This window comes from Babylonia areolata, chromosome 5 (assembly GCF_041734735.1).
Source record: "Babylonia areolata isolate BAREFJ2019XMU chromosome 5, ASM4173473v1, whole genome shotgun sequence".
Taxonomy (NCBI): Eukaryota; Metazoa; Mollusca; class Gastropoda; order Neogastropoda; family Buccinidae; genus Babylonia; species Babylonia areolata.
In genome coordinates, this window is record NC_134880.1 from 32,946,151 (window position 1) to 32,964,233 (window position 18,083).

The 18,083-nt window shown below is 39.1% G+C and overlaps 1 protein-coding gene across 1 annotated transcript in view; it reads left to right on the forward strand.

Moving 5' to 3' along the window:
• LOC143282250 (3'-5' RNA helicase YTHDC2-like) overlaps positions 1-18,083 on the forward strand; it is a 138,165-nt gene that overhangs the window by 43,900 nt on the left and 76,182 nt on the right. Inside the window, exon 6 of the mRNA XM_076587849.1 lies at positions 6,308-6,403. Coding sequence (XP_076443964.1) covers positions 6,308-6,403 — 96 coding nt within the window. The remainder of the gene's footprint in view (positions 1-6,307; positions 6,404-18,083) is intronic.

Genomic DNA, 18,083 nt, shown 5'->3' on the forward strand with positions numbered 1-18,083 from the left:
TTTTTCTTGTTCTCTCTCTCTCTCTCTCTCTCTCTCTCTCTCTCTCTCTCTCTCTCTCTCTCTCTCTATTTCTCTCTCTCATGTGTGTGTGGTGTGTGATGTGTGAGGAGTTTGAAGAAATTCAATATCAAAGTTCAAATTCACAAGACATGTCATAGTATTCAGATCTATACTAAATTGTATGATATGAATAATATTGATTCAACCCACACATTTTCTGATCTTGATTATAAACATGATATCAAGTTGACAGGATCTGTTTTTCAGGATGGCTGTGTTTCAAAGGCGTGTGACACTGTGTTGTCTAGCCTGGTGTCATTTTCATTTTCGTAGTGCAGGCCTGGGGTAGTCTGTCGCTGATGCAGAAACTGAGCCAGTGGGGAGTTGTCAGACTGGTCAGTTTTGAGGGTGGATGGCTGACTGACTTCATCAGTGGCTGCTGTCTCTGCCATTATTGTTGTTGTTGTTCTTCCCCTTCTCTACTGCCGTCATGTGTTGTCGAACACAGTGTGTAACAAGCATCGTCTGCTACAAGCATGATTGACATCAGTCTCAGGGTAAATGACGCCCCATTTTACCATCTAATTTTATAGTTTTAAAGTTAATATGAAAATTGAGTATTTTGTTAAACTAATAACATGTAGAGCCAAGTACGAGTACTTCTAAACGTCGTATGAAGTGAAAAGGACTTAATTTTGAAAAAAAAGTAAAGACTGGAAATTTGTACGTTTCATCAAGGGTATTAACTCTCATGGTTTATTATTTTTAACTGTGAATTCTGACTGATTTTGTTGATATTTTTATGGCAATTGGGGCATAGTCCAGAAAGTTATGAGGCGTTCACAAATCTTTCTCAGAATAAATATTTGACGGTCTCCTTCTCCAACTTTCCATCACATGTTATCGTGTATTGTCGATTGAATATTGGATTGAACTGGCAGGTCAACTACTTGAAACAAAATGTTGCCCTTTGAGCTTGCGAGCACGCGCTTTGAATATGTATAAATATGTGTACACAGTTGATTTTTGCCCATGACCTTCAGGGCTCAGCCAATAGATCTATAAAGTCCACTCGTAGTATTGATTTTAGTATTTTTCCGAAAAAGGCCACTTGGGCGAATGAACATAGTGAAAGCCCTGTACACAGAGTAAAACATACAAGCTTTTTATGTATTGAGTATAATTTCAAAATGTAATGTTTAAGATGAGAAAGACCAGTTTGAAGCAAATTAACCCCCATAACATTAATTACAGATTAATTTCCCTTTTTTACTATCTGTACCAAAGACATGCAAAATAAATATAACTTCCATGCTTAGCAAAAGAAGTTCCTGTTTCAACAAAAAATGATTAAAATGGCTGCTCTTGTTGTTGTGTCAGAATATCAGATCAAAGTGCCAGTTTAGAGAATAAAAAAAATATAAATATAACAGTAAATTCAGTTTGCATATAATCTAGCTTCTTTTTAAATTTTTTGTGCCCATCCCAGAGGTACAATATTGTTTTAAACAAGATGACTGGAAAGAACTGAATTTTTCCTATTTTTATGCCAAATTTGGTGTCAACTGACAAAGTATTTGCAGAGAAAATGGCAATGTTAAAATTTACCACGGACACACACACACACAGACAACCGAACACCGGGTTAAAACATAAACTCACTTTGTTTGCACAAGTGAGTCAAAAATCAGTTAGATTCCAGGTAATCAGAGTGTTTATGAATATAGCCAATACAGATCTAGTGCGGCAAAGTATTTGTGTGAGCGGTCACAAGTAGTGCGATAAACAACACATTGCTTAGAACAGTCGTCACCATAATGTAGTCAGTGCGTCACCATAATGTAGTCAGTGCATGTAGTGACCTAATTTCAAGACTAAATTTCGCCATTTGAAGAAATTGCTGGTAGATCTGTGTGCCTCAAAATGTTCAGATAGCATCACAGTACATGCGTGCAACACATATTTTCATTCAGTTGTCTCTGGCAACAAATTTTATATTTGTCTTTAAAACATTTTAAGTTAAAAGGGTTTGCTGGTCAAGGTCATCTGGTTTAACTGTGACCAAATGACATGTTTAGTGCTAAATCTATTAAGTAAAGTGTCTGAAACGAATGATACACAAAATACAACACACTGATTGTTTTAGGAATACAGTTCGACAGGATGCTGACCTTCAGAAAACATACAGAAAATACTGTTCTCAAATGCAAAAAGGGTCTTTCAGTCTTAAAAGCAATGGCAACCAAAGGTATTGAACAACGCCACCTCTTCCTGCTATATAAATCACTTGTTCTCAGTGTGATTGACTATGGACTTGGGCTAACAACACCGTCTCAAAGCAGCCTCTTAAAATTAGAAAAAGTTCAAAATGAAGCTATGAGTCTGATCCTTGGAACAACAAAAGACACGCCCACGGAAACCATGTGATACCTGCTTGACCTTTCATCAGTGCAGGCCAGAAACAAGTTAGAACAGGTTAAGACCTACTTCAGAGCATTAGAAAACCCTCAAAACCCACTGCATGATGCAATCAAGGAACCAAAACGCAGCCGTCTAGGATGAGGAAGATCATGGATGGGGCAAGCAGAAGACACAATCCAGCTGGTATGCCGACTACAAGACTTGAAAGAAACAAAAGAATGGGAGGAAAACCCGGAAAACCTCAATCATCTATTCAGCACAGCCATTTCACCCACTCTTGGAAGACATTGTCGGGAATGGCTGGAGGGCAAAACTGATGCAGAAGTGAAGCTACTCATAGAAGAAAACAGTAAAGAAGAGGACATCATCATTTTCACAGATGGCTCAGTTACCAAAGGCCAATCCGGTTAGGGATTCACTGCAAAACAAAATGGAAAAACAATTAGGGAAGAGAATGCTGCCTACAAAGTCACAACCTCTAGCCTAACGATGGAAGTTGAAGCTGTGACACATGCCCTCCAGTGGCTATCATCTATCCATATGCCTGGAAACCAACATACCATGATTCTAACGGACTCAATGAACCTCATATAGAAAATTGAAAGCAGAATGGGAAGCCCAGAGTGGCATGAGGCAATGTACAACTTTCAGATTAAAAAAAACAACTTACATGGTCATACTGCCCGGGACATGCAGTTGTTAAGGGAAATGAGCGAGCTGACAGACTTGCTGGTAACGCAACAACTACGAGCGGCCTACATCTGGGAAAATTGGAAATCCTCAGAAAAATAAAAGAATGCCAAAAAGAACAGGTGCAAGGCCATCACACCATCGATCGCCTCAAAGAAATAAAGGCAGAGAGAGGGAGTCGCCATAAGTCTAGCATGAAAGGTAGAGCACGATGCTTTGCAAATCAAACGAATATCGGCATCATTTCCAAACCAACACTGTGCAGATTACTTTAAAACAGAACAGCAGTCTCTGTGGGCTTTTCCAAATGCAATAGACTGAGCAACACCTAGACGCCACGTTCTTGGCATCAGAGATCTTTTCCCACCTCTCTTGTAGCCAGTCAGTGGCAGCCTCTGTGCGTGTGTGTATGTGTGTGTTTGTGTGTCTGTGTGTTTGTGTGCGTGCGCGAGGGTGTAAGTGTACACATGTCAGGAGAGCTCTGTGTGGGTGTGTGCGTACGTGCGTGCGTGTGTGCGTGTGTAGAGGATGAGGTATGTGTGTGTATGCATGTCTACACTGTGGGAGCAACAGAATATTGGAATTTGCGGGTGTGCATATATATATATGTGTGTGTATGTGGGGTTGAAGGTGGGAGATATGGGCGTATGTGTGTGTGCTTGTACAAGTGTGTGGGTGTGTGTGCGCCGTGGAAGCTGCGATGTGTAGCCTAGAAATGAGTTGGGGGGTGCAGGGTAATGTGTGTGTGTGTGTGTTGGTGCTCATGTACGTTAATGTGTATTTGATCGTGCTTTCATATCTGTGAAACTGCATGTTTGTTGCATATCTGCTATGCATGTGTGTGTGCGCGTATGTGTGAACATGTGTCTGCATGTTTTACATTTATTTGCTTATTTATCCCTTTTTTTTTTCTTTTGTGGTGTGTGCGTGTGCTTGTGTGTGTGTGTTTGTACTTAGCGTTGACTTAATCAAGATTTTACGCCTTTTAGATATTATTATTAGTAGTAGTAGTATTTTTATGTATTTATCTATTATTAGTTGGTGGTTTTTTGTTGTTGTTGTTGTTGTTTATTAATTATTATTATTTTTTCTTTTTTTAAAAAAATTTTTCTAAATTTTTTCACTTTATTTACTTTATTTTATTTTATTATTATTTATTTTTATTTTATTTATTTATTTTACTTTAAAAAAAAAAAAAATTTATTTATTCTCAAGCGCGTTGGGTTGCGCTGCTGGTCAGGCATCTGCTTGGCAGATGTGGTGTAGCGTATATGGATTTGACCGAACGCAGTGACGCCTCCTTGAGCTACTGATACTGATACTGATTGTTTGAAAATCAAAACTGATGCTCAAAGGAAAGACAGCGTTTAGATCTGCAGTTACAGTGATGCAGCCAGTGCATGAAGGGTTACCTACATTCATAGCTATTTGTAGCTAAATGAGGAAAGTGTCAAGATGCCTATTGCCTATATATGTTCAGATAGAGTCACAGTTCATGCGTGCAACAGGTTATCCTTTCACTTCACAACCAAACTGTTAGGATTCGTTGAGAATGGCTGCAAGTCGCTTTGCAGATGATATGTTTGAAGACGCAATATTTGTTTACTTCACGTCGGTTTTATGAACACATAGGTCCTTTGATGAATTTTGTGAGTCACACACACCACAGAATGAAACAACATCAATTAACTCTCTCCATACGAACGGCGGCAGTGACGACATTAACAGCGTTTCACCCCAATCACCATCATCAAAATATTGCAAGCGGAAGGCTCTTATACTGAAGAGGTGAATGTTGACAAAGAATACCACAATTCTGACGATGGAAGCTAAAGGTTGGGTCATTCAGACACCCACTGGACATCCGAGGGGTCTGTGTAGAGGAGAAGAGAGGACTGGCCGTACTGAGTGAGTTAAAACTTCCACAGAAAGCCTGCATGAACTTTCAATGAAAATTACTTTTTTTCGAACTTTGAGTCGGAAACTTGGCTAAATTTGAAGAATCGATGGGACCTGGCTTAAGTCAAAACTTACAGAGGGTAGCCAGTAAAACCATTGAAAACCGAATACATTCATACGCTATCTTGATTCAGAAGGTCTAGAGGAGATGATTAATGCTTGTTCACTGTTTATTTTCATTTATTATTGTGCAGACCGGAATTTCCTCATGTTCGTTGCTTTCAGCATGCAACTGAAATGGGGCAAAAGAGTGCAGTATTTTTCTACATGGTTTTGACAGGCATGCACCTAAAAATTTTGAAAATACTAGAGTTCCAGGGTGTTCCATGCAAAGATACTTACTGACAGCAAAAATTACGCTATCTATAAAAATCTCCTTCTTGATGATTTTGACCCTGACGACTTGTTTTTGTGTACAACTGAGAATCGCTGGATACAACTTTAGCTGGGTTTTCGCCCAGAGGTTCCCTCTCCTACTTGGAGAACTAGATGCTTGACTGGCATTTTATCCAGTTTGATTGATATTGTTACTTATTTATACACTGCCAATCCTCCATTAGAGACCAAGCTCTAAGTACTTCATAGAGTCATATTGCACAACAGCATCAACATTTTCATTTTCTTCTTTGTCAACATCTTTCTCAGTCAGTTTTTGAAATGTTAGTTACACTCCTCAGTGGTTCTTTTCTTTGGATATTGTGATTTCCCCCCTTTTTTTCAATTCACAATAACTGATCATTCACTGAGTTAATAATTTCTGAAACGATGAACCAATACATGTGTAAACAAAGTGAGACTGTCTATAAACTCTTTTTTTTGTCTCACTCTGTATCTGTTCATCTGTCTGTCTGTCCATCAATCAGACCTTGCATGTTTGAGTGTGCTTGTGTGTATACTTGTATGTTGCCCACATATAAAAGCCATGTGACTGAAGAGGAAGAATTGCGAAAGTTGCAAATGATGTCACTCTAGTTGGCTGCTACTGTTTACCTTTTGACCTGGAATAAGATCTAGATTGTCACATCCACTAAAGACTAGTATTGCATGTGGAGGGAATCCTGATACACTGTGTACTACTACTAGCTGCTGGTGATTCATGGAAAGTATGGTACATAAATGCAAATTTAGGGGTAGTTGAGGAGTGCCTTTTATGATAGGTGGCTATCTCTGCAGGAGAGGTACTTAATTTTTTGTTTGTTTGTTTTTTTTGTTTTTTTTGTTTTGCTCACATTTTCAGGCTGCCCATTTGGCTCTCCAGTTACGACAGAAATGGCATGCATTGTTCCTGAGACGTATGAGAGCTCCTTCCAAGCCCTGGTCTCAGAGTGATGAGGTGAGTGTGCTTTTGCTGATGGCAAATCCTGTGTTACGATCATGCAGTCTAATCATGAAAAGTGAGTGATAGTCCTGATATGGCCTTTGAAGGTACACAGTTGGATTGAGTTGCAGATGTTTAGTGTAGCCAACTTCCCCATGAAGAATGAAATGAAAGTTCATGCTTTGTCTCTTTTGAAATGGTAACTCTTTGGTGTCTGGCTACAGATTTTCCATCTTAGCATTCACGTCCAATAGTCTCAGTTTGCCATCACAATCTGTAGTAGAAGGGTTATCTACTTTTCAAGTCCATCTGGGGTGATCTTAACAGTGATGGAGTGATAAGAGGGCAGTCACCCACTTCAACATGATGGGATTGGTGGCTGGGTCATAAAACTTGCCCCTTCAACATCGAGCAACAGCTGCCCAGGTGAACCATGTTCAGATGGCTGGGTCATAAAATACGGAGCTTGACAAACTTAGTGAGACTTGTGTGTTGGTGTTTCTTAGTGTTAGAGTTATTGTGTGTGTGTGTGTGTGTGCATGCACATCATTTTCACAAGTGGCAAAAACCACATCCCCCTACGAAAATATGAACAGACACATGCACGCACGCATGCACGCACACCCACAGTCAGTGACTCACTCGCTCACACACACACACACACACACACAGGTAAATAAACCTTGACAAAACAATCTTTATTTTGAGGAAAATCACACACACACACACACACGTTATTAAATAAACAATTACTGTGAATACAGATATACAAATGTACTGACAGATATGCACACAGCAGTTATAGTGAAGCATACACTTTACCAAGGAAACATGAATATGTAGATGCTTGCAATCATGAAATTGCAGGACCGAACCGATTGATTTTAAATTATGTTGGCCAACAGCCTTTATAATCGCCTTTCAGTTGTTTACTGTGTGAATGATAAAATCATGTGGATTGAAAGCATCTTTTGTGGTCCAATGACATGACTAACATGCTTCCACATCAGCAATATTGCATGTGTGGAGTAGGTATGCGGGTACATCAAACACAGCTCAGTGGATGTTCTTATTGGGCTTAAACTCATCTGTCGGTCCATCCTTCATGGCACAGTTAGAGACTTGAACACCCTGTTGCCTCAGTGTTATGGCATGTAAGAGGTAGATAAGTAGGTAGATCAGAGCTATAGGCTCTGTCTTATTGGGCTCAATCTTATCTATCAACTTGACAACAGTCTTCACGGCACTTAGAGGGTTGAATGCGCAACAACTCAGCAAGATTGAGTGAATGGGATGTGTAGATCAAAGCTAGATCCTCTGTCTTATTGGTCACAGCTTATCAGTACCTTTGCATTCGTGACCCTCTGTGTTGTTATGACTCACCAAACAACTCGGAGATCTATGACATTATTGGATAGTGGTCACTCACATAGTAGCGACAGGAATGTGTGTTGGCAGTTAACCTTAGTGTGCTGTGCGATAAAAGTGACTTCAACATTTATTTATTAGTTTATTTATTTATTTATTCATTTGTTTGTTTCTTGTGTTTGTATATTCATTTATTTATTTGTATGCTTATTTATTCATTTGTTTATTTATGTGTTTGTTCGTTTGTTAGTTCATTCCTTTATATGTATCAATCTACTAAAGTGTTTATTTATTTATCATTCATTTTGTCCAACCAGTTATTCAACTTTTTTCTTTTTCTTTTTCACCTCTGGTTTTTACCCATATACATTTACTAATTTACTGTAAGTTAAGAGTAACAGCTTCCGTTTTGTTTTGTTTTTCTCGAGCTCGCATATCAATTCAGCGTTGATAATCATCATCTGGCCACATTCAGGAAATGTGCAGGCAGCTATATGTGCATGTGCACACTTGCATGTCATCATTTGTGTGTGCTGTCGTGGTCGGGAGACTTAGTGGCCAGTGATCGAGCGAGCTATGTCGGCGGGGGCATCAGTGCTTCTGAGGGTTTACTGCTCTAGTCCCAGGTCTTAATTGACAGTCTACATAGCCATTGTAGCTGTTCAGGCTGAATAAGTGGTGGTTTTTTGTTGTTTTTTGTACTGATGCCCCTGATAGGGCTTCCCATGCCGAACAGGTCGTGAGTGAGGCCCAGACTAAAAGTGACCCACTGCTTATGCACACGCTATGTTAATACAAACATGACACAAAAATAGGCTCCCCCCCACATGCATGCATCATGAGCATGTGCGTGTAACATGCTCCCAACTGCGCACACGTTATGTTAACACAAACAAGACACAAACACAGGTTGGTTTTTTATTTATTTATTTTATTTTTTATTTTTTTTTATTTTTTTTTTTAAATTGTTTTTCCCACATGCATGCATCATGAGCACGTGCGTGCGACATACTCCCACTTATGCACACGCTATGTTAATACAAACATGACACAAAAATAGGCTCCCCCCCACATGCATGCATCATGAGCATGTGCGTGTAACATGCTCCCAACTGCGCACACGTTATTGTTAACACAAACAGGACACAAACACAGGTTGTTTTTTTGGGTTTTTTTTTTTTTTTTTTTTTTGTTGTTGTTTTGTTTGTTTGTTTTGTTTTTTTCTCCAGTGATGCACATCGCCTCGCCGCAGGAGCCCACTCACTTGACCAAGACTTACCTGTTTGTCTAAATGTGTGCTTTTCTCTTGATGTACTTTGTTTTTATTTTAATTTGTCCCGTCATGGATGATATAAATGATTGTCACTCAGTGATGGGTACTTATAAAGGAGTGTATTTTTCTTTACTTGAAAGCCTTTGCTCAGTTGTACTATGTACCATGCAAATAGAATGAGTGGATGCCCTTTAGACTCCACTAGAAAATATAGTATAAGCCATTAATTACTTGATATAATAGCCACAATAATAATAAAATAAAATGGAAAATATAAGCATTGTTTCCATGAACTGTCAAGGACTGGGTAACGTTAAAAAGAGAAGAGATGTTTTTCACTTTCTTAGACAAAAGAAACACTCCATTTATCTCCTTCAAGATACACATTTCGACCCAAATATTGAATCGTATGTTAGATCTGAATGGGGTTACACTTGTCACTTTGCATCTCATAATTCACAATCCAGAGGTGTTGCTGTTATGTTCAATAACAATTTTGAATTTAAAATTAAAAAGGTGTACAAGGATCCTAATGGAAACTGCATAATTATTTCCTTTACAACAGTAGAAAAGGATTTCTTAATTGTAAACATTTATGGCCCAAACAAAGATTTTATGATGAACTGGAAAAAAATATTACACAGTTTGGATACCCAAACCTGATTATTGGAGGTGACTGGAATCTAGTTCTTGACCCACATAAAGATTATTCTAATTATAAACACATAAATAACCCTAAAGCTAGAGACAAAGTAGAAGATATTATGACAAACTTAGATATGTATGATGTTTGGCGAGACTTAAACCCTGATAGTACACGTTTTACATGGCGTAGACCATCCCCTTTTCAACAGAGCCGTTTGGACTTCTTCCTTATATCTGAATGTTTGATACAGTATGTGCATGAAGCAGACATCCAATATGGCTATAGGACAGACCATTCAATGATAGTTCTTAAACTTTCATTTGGTGAAAAAATTAAACGAAAATCTTTTTGGAAATTCAACAATTCTTTACTGAAAGATATAGATTATGTAAATGAAATTAAAGAAGAAATCAAACAAGTTATTAGAGAATATGCAGTTCCATTATACAATTATGAAGAATTAAGAAACATTCTAATGTCCGAAATACAGTGTGTAATATCAGACCAATTATTGTTAGATGTTCTATTAATGAAGATTAGATCAAAAACAATCTCATATGCCACAATGAAAAAACGTAAAACAGAGGAGGAAGAACAACAGTTAGAAATAGAAATACAGAACTTAGAAAGCAGGAATGTCAGAACATGTCAAGAAAATGATAGAATAGAAGAGAATAAGTTAAAGCTTGTAGATATTAGAAAAAAGAAGATGGAAGGAGTACTCATGCGTTCAAGGGCCAGATGGATAGCAGAAGGAGAAAAAGTATCAAAATACTTTTGTAATCTTGAAAAAAGGCACTTTGTAAATAAGAGTATGAAGAAATTAGTTACAGACAAAGGAGAAGAAATCCATGAACATAATGTAATATTAAAGGAGGTTCACGATTTCTATAAACATTTATATAAAAAGAGACTTATTCAAACATGTGAAATAGCAGATATTGTTAAGGAAATGCCTAAACTTAGTAATATAGAAATAGAAAACCTTGAGGGTGAAATTACTTATGAAGAAGCTACCCAGGCACTTAAACGCATGCAGAACAATAAGAGTCCAGGTACTGACGGCTTTTCTGCCGAATTTTTTAAATTCTTTTGGAAGGATCTTGGATACTTAATTGTCAGGTCACTAAATGAAGGTTTGAAGAAAGGTGAACTGTCACAAACACAGAAAGAAGGCATAATAATTTGTATACCAAAGGGTGACAAACCAAGAGAATTTATTAAGAACTGGAGACCGATATCTTTATTAAATGTTGTTTATAAAATTGGATCTTCTTGCTTAGCAAATAGAGTTAAGTCTGTGCTGTCCTCTTTAATTAGTGATGACCAAACAGGATTTATGTCTAACAGATTTATTGGTGACAATATTAGATTAATATATGATATGATTCATTATTTAAATTCAAAGCAGTTGCCTGGTTTATTGATTTGTATAGATTTTGAAAAAGCGTTTGATACTGTTGACTTCACTTTCATGATGAAAGTGTTAAAAGCATTTGGATTTGGTCCAGTCTTCTGTAGATGGATAAGTACCTTTTATCAAAATATTAAATCAGCAGTAGTAGTAAACGGAACGGCGTCTTCTTGGTTTCCAGTAGAGAGAGGATGTCGTCAAGGTGATCCCATTTCACCCTACTTATTTCTTCTATGTGTTGAAATCCTTGGCATAATGATAAGAGAAAATAAACTGATTAAAGGTATTAATATTAATAATACAGATCATAAAATTGCACAGTTTGCAGATGACACCCAACTGATGACCAAAGGAGATAGAATATCGTTTGAGGAGATCATAAGGACAACTGACTCGTTTAGTAGTTTTTCAGGATTATATATGAATGCAGGTAAAACTCAAGCAATATGGCTGGGTAGCAGAAAACAATGTCAAATTAGATATCTACCTCATTTAAAAATGGTATGGAACCCACCAAAATTTAAAATCTTAGGAGTGTGGTTTACTGTTGATTTAGAAGAATGTGAGGAATTAAACTATAAAGACAAAATGTCTGAAATTAGAATGTTATTTAGAATATGGATAAAAAGACCGATTACCCCTTTAGGAAGGATAGCTGTTCTCAAGTCACTGATTTTATCAAAAATAACCCAGTTATGGATGTTTCTACCAAATCCACCTGATGAATATATTGATGAGCTGCAGAAGGCATGTTTCAAGTTTATTTGGAACAAAAAACAGGATCGAATAAGTAGAAAAACAGTAATTAAAAGTACAATATTAGGAGGATTAGGAATGTTTGACATCAAACAATTTATTAAAGGTCTTAAACTGAGCTGGATACGTAAATTAAAGTTTTCAAACCATAAATGGACAATAATAATAAAAGAAAGCAATCCAGTTATCAAAGATATTGATAGATATGGACCCTGTCTACCAACACCTAATGATAAGAATAAGTTCTGGATCCATGTTTTCCAAGCCTACAAAGAATTTTGTCAGAAGGTCCCACTATTAAGTAGTAAAGAAGTTTTAGCAGAACCAATCTTTCTGAACCAAAATATTAAAATTGGAAGTAAGATTTTATCATACAGAAATTGGATGGAAAAGGGGGTCTGGAATATTTCTCATCTAGTGCACGGGGACAGTAGTTTCCTTTCCTATGAAGATTTTAGTCAAAAGCATGGAAATATAACAAATTTCCTTACTTTAAATGGTTGCATAAGGTCAGTTAGAAATTATATAAAAAACCTAAACATTAAAATTGATAATAACACTGCTTTGCAGATGAGAAAATCATTACAAATGATATATTCAGTGAAAAAAGGAACAAAAGTTTATTATGATACTCTAGTTAAAAACAATACGACCCCTAAATGCTGTAAGAAATGGAACGATTTGTTGCAACTGAACATTAATTGGAAACAGACATTTCACAAAATACACAAAATAAGTGATGTTAACTTAAAATGGTTTCAAATAAGATTAGTTCATAGGATTATTGCAACAAACAAATCACTGAAACAGATGAATATCTCTCATAATGATAAATGTAGCTTCTGTGGATCACATCCAGAAACCATTGAACACCTTTTTTGGAGATGTGAGATTGTGCAGAGATTTTGGACTGCTTTCCAAACTGATATTAATAACAAATGCAATAATGTATACAATGCCCAATTATGTGAAGAATTAGTTTTATTTGGAAACTCACACACATTTGCTACAGATGACATTTTAGATTTTATTATTTTACTTGCCAAAAACTTTCTGTACAAATGCAAATTCAATAAACAACCACCACAACTCAATGCATTTAAAACACAGCTCAGATACAGATACAAAATCGAAGAACATGCATCTTATATACTAATGAACCATCATGCTTTCCGTACAAAGTGGAACAGTTACCTTCCAATTATGGGAACTGTTACTTAATCATAATTTCACATGTTCCATAGTTACCATTCTATATAACAGTCCTTACTTTGTACTAACATGTCTTTATTTATTTCTCAATATGTATTATTTGTTTATTTTTTTTAACTTTTATAGTTGCTGTTGTCTTTACAATGTGACCAATCACAAGTTTTCTTTTCCAATAATGCAGAAGTGGTATACTCATGATCATTATTATTATGACATTATAATGTCACCACTCGCTTTCGCCTTACCCTAGATACCATTACTATAATAGTTGATACATTTGATGCTGTTGCTATGTTACAACTGGTCTAGGCTATTTACTATTAATGTCATCTTAAATCACCATGATTACTACAATCATTAAGATGTAAGCATTGATTGATTGAATGATTGGACAAATCTTCCTTTCTTCTTTTTATTTTTTTTATTTATTATTTTTTGTTTTGTTTTTGTGTGTGTGTTTGTTTGTCTATTTGTTTGTTGTTGTTGTTATTGCTGTTGATGTTGTTGTTACAGATTTGTTTTGCCTTGCTATAGCCTGTTTTGTTTTATTTTGTCTTATCTATCTCTCTGTAGTGGAAGATGCTACTGTTCGTTGTATACGGTTTGGTTCATACTATTCTCTGTATTGTATACATGTTTTTGGAAAATTAAAAAAAAAGTTAAAAAAAAAAAAAAAAAAAGTGACCCACTGTCCCTTTCGCTATTCTCTATTCTTTTTACCGCCTCTTTTCTGTCTTCAGCTCCCCATCAAGCCTTCTTTTCCACATTCTTTTTTTCTCTGCGGCCTTCTTAAGGCCCGCCATGTTTGCTGTGTGGCGCGATCTGTGATGGAGGGGAATGAGATCCTGGGGATTGAGAGAGCTCGCTGCTCTCAACACATCCCTTTGGCTCAGACCTCTCCTAAGACAGGCGGCATACATTGGCCCATGTGTGTCAGTCGGCTATCCCTATGTGGGGCTGGGTGAAGACTAGCAGTTAGAGGCTAACGATGATAACCCCAACAGTGCTCAGTTCTCTCTCCCCAGGAGCTGGGCATGACCGGGTGGAAATGCGTTAGAGCTAGACTGTTGGTCGTATGTCCCTCCCGAAACCTGGAAGGAGTCAAGCTGGTGTTCCCTTGACCCTGGCCCCTAAGTTGGACCCCATGGTGGGTGGGTAAGGGAGGGATGAATTAAAGATCCCAAAAACCATGGCTTCCATCCAATCACACACCCCTAAACTTGCTAAAAGGAGGAGACCAGGAACAGATAGTGACTCGGACTCCGATTCAGAGGTCGGAGAGACCTCTGGATATTGGCCGTCGTGGCATGTGGTGGAGGGCACTGATGATAACAAGCCCTTGTCGGCTCTCAGCCCCTTCCCCATCCAGAAAGGCTTCCAATGTTTGGCAGGTGCATTGAAGTCTATCAAGAGGCTGAGGAGCAGAATGTTTCTGGCGGAGACGACATCGAAAAGGCAGACACAGCTTCTGCTTAAAGTGGCTACTTTTGTGGATAGGGCGGTGAAGGTTTCCCCTCACAAAGGTCTGAACTGCTCAAAGGGGGTCATCAGATGCCCTGAGTTGAGAGGAGTGTCTGAGGCAGAGATCAAGAGTGAGCTGTCCTCTCAGGGAGTGACAGATGTTTACAGGGTGACAGTAAGGAAGGGGTTGGACAGAGTCCCAACCAACACATTCTTCCACACCTTCTGCTGCCCGAATGTCCCCAAGGACATAAGAGTTGGGTACCTGCAGGTGAACATAAGTCTGTACGTGCCTCTACTGTGCTTCAAGTGCCAGAAATTCGGACACGTGCGGGACCACTGCAAGGAGGAAGAGGCGTGTGGCACCTTTTTAAAGGCAGCGCACCAGGGCGAGTGCATCAGTCCAGCCCGTTGTGTGAACTGCGGAGGCAGCCACCCGTCTTCGTCTAAAGACTGCCCCACCTGGAAAAAAGAAAAGGAAATCCAGAAGGTGAAGACGGAGAAGAAAATCCCATTCTTTGAAGCCCATAAGCTAGTGAAGGCTACATTGCCTATGGCAGGTCCATCTTACGCATCAGTTGTCAGACCCAGAATGTTGGACGTTGCAATCCAGATGACGTCCACTGGTACACAGACAGATGACGTACTGACTTTGAAACTGTTGGCCTCGGGTGGAGGCGCTGTATCCACCCCTTCCCATCCTATACGGCAGTCCTCAGGAACTGCTGGGCAGGGGGGGAAAGCCTCAGGTGGAGGCATGATGTCCACCTCCTGTGCTGGTGCTGCAAGAGACTCTGCAAAGAGATGGCAAGTTTTTATCTCTCTCAGGTTTTAACTCCATTTTTAAACCCGCTCAACCGAAGCAAGAGGAATTGACGGGAGGTGTCACACTTTTTTACATAAGTCCCTTTTATATAGTACAGTTCCTTTAAACACCCCTTTACAAGCGGTGGCAGTCAGAGTCACACTTAAGAAAACCATCACTGTCTGTTCTCTGTATCTTCCTCCTTCTCCGTGTTCGGAGGCAGGACCTCATGAACCTTGTCGATCAGCTCCCACGACCATTTTTACTGTTGGACTACTTCAATGGCTACTCCCCGCTCTGGGGTAGAGAGGTGACATCAGCCTGAGGTCTTCTTTTGGAAAACTTCTATCTAATGTGGAGCTATGTTGTCTTAACGACAAATCACCCACTTAGCTTCATCTGTCTTCTGGGAAGCTCTCGTGTTTAGATCTGTCAGTCTGTGATCCATCGTTGGTCCTGGACTACAAGTGGAAAGTGCACGACGATCTGCACGGGGGTGACCACTTTCCTCTCGTCCTCCGTTCCACCGATGTGGAAGGTGACTGTCTGCCTGACCGCCTTAACTATGACAAAGCCGACTGGGAAATTTTTACCACGAAGTTAAGAGCGGAGCTGCAGGAAGAAACTGTCTTACAAAGCAAGGACCCTGCTGACACTCAGACACAGATCATTTTAGAATGCACCAAAGCAGCAGTCCCATCGTCTACCTCCAAGCCTTAGATGCCAAGAATGCCCAGGTTTAACACTGAATGTCTCGGAAGAGAGCGCAACGTCGCATCTTTCAGAGACCAGAGACCGATAGTGTTCGAGCCCATCAACAGCTGAGGGCGAAAGCCAGATATGTTTTTAAAAAGAGCCAGAGAAAATCATGGAGAGATTTTTGCTCTTCCTTAACCCCCAACACACCCAAGAAGAAAGTGTGGAGGGTTTTAAAAAAAATTAAGGGCAAAAACGTCTGCCCAACTTTTCACCATTTCAAGCTCTCAGACGCTCTGATCACAGAGAAGAAAGTAGTTGCTAATTTGCTAGCCTCCCACGGGTGTTCAGTTCTGGCACTTTAGTTGGCCCAGCGAAAGTTCGTGAACCCGGGGAGTAGGGCATGGATATAAATAAACGCAGCTGATAAACAAACGCTTGTTCAGTGGTAAATCTGCTTTGTTTCTTTCGCGCATCATCGTCCCGGATGGATCGGAAATAACGACAAGAGAAGTGGTTTTCTAAACAGAACGCAAAATAAGCTTTCCCTTGACTCCAGACACAATATGTTTTCTTCCATAGCGATTATTGCGGCAACAATTGAAACGTATATGAAGAAAGAGAAGAGAAGGATAAGCAGAAACATAATCACAAAAATCGTTAAGTTTAAATCCCTCTTTGAAAAAACAGGCACTTATCACAATAAAATCGTAAAATCAAACAGAACATTTAGCATGCCTGCATGCAGATCAGCTTACCTGTTGAGTTGTGTGATTTTTCTTGGCAGCACAAGTGTTTACATGAACACACTGTAGCATGGTGAGTGCAAGCAGCAGGGGGATGGAGAACGGGGTGAGTGTCTGTCGGCTTTTGGCACTGCCGTGTAGCGGTGATTAGGTACACATTCCACTGCTCACTGTCTCATCAGCTTTTAGCGGTATCCTTGCTCTGCTGTTCTGTGTTCATAAAATGGTTTCGGCACAGCATAAAGTTGTCCGCTAAACATATGCACTGAAAGTGCAAAGTAAATAGTAAATGTTTGGTGTATAATTCAAACTTTTAATGACTTGGAATAGGGAGCCACTTGTCGAAACGCATAACCACCAATACAATATCACTCCCGTGACAAAAAAAAAAAAATCTGAACAAAACATGCGCAAATAATAAAAACAAACAAAACAAACAGATGAACAAACAAAACACTAAACACAGAAAAATCTCAATATAACAAATTCTTTTTATGTGAACTGAATATGCATGCAAACAAAAACAAAATTGAACAACACACAACACTGGGCACACACATGCGTGTGTGAACACACACACACACACACACACACACACACACATTGGAAGCACACACAAGCATAAACACTTATGAATCAAGTCACACACACACACACACACACACACACACACACACACACACACACACACAGAGGCTCACACGCATGCACACGTGCATGCACACACACACGCGCACACACACACACACACACACACACACACACTGGCTGGAAACACACACACACACACACACACACACAACACACACACACACACACACAGGCTTGCATGCACGCACACAATGTTCAAGTTCAAGAGCACTGTTGTTTATCTGCGGGTTTGCCAGAAAGCAACAGAACACCCTGCAGTCGAGGGGACACAGCGGTCAGCTGTTCCTGCATCAGAACATTGGTCTGTTGTTCCTCATCCCAACGTGTTTTTAAGGTATTGACAAACGCATGTGTCTCCTCGCCACCTTGCTCCCAAAGCAGACCCAGGCCACACCCCCATCTATTCATGAAGTCAACACAGTGGCACTCTAATATGTGTTGTTTGGGAGTAATGTTTGTGTTGGGGAAACTCTGTCAGAAAAATTGCATGTACTGTTTGATGTCTTGTTCTATTCTATCAGTCTTTCTGTGTGACTCGTGTGTGGGACACTTGTCTGTGAACAGCTGCAAAGAGTTGATTGAGCGTCTGAAATTTTGCTGCAATGTCATCTGCATGCTGGTTGTCTGTAGTCTGAAACGTTTTTTGTATAACACTCTGACAGATGTT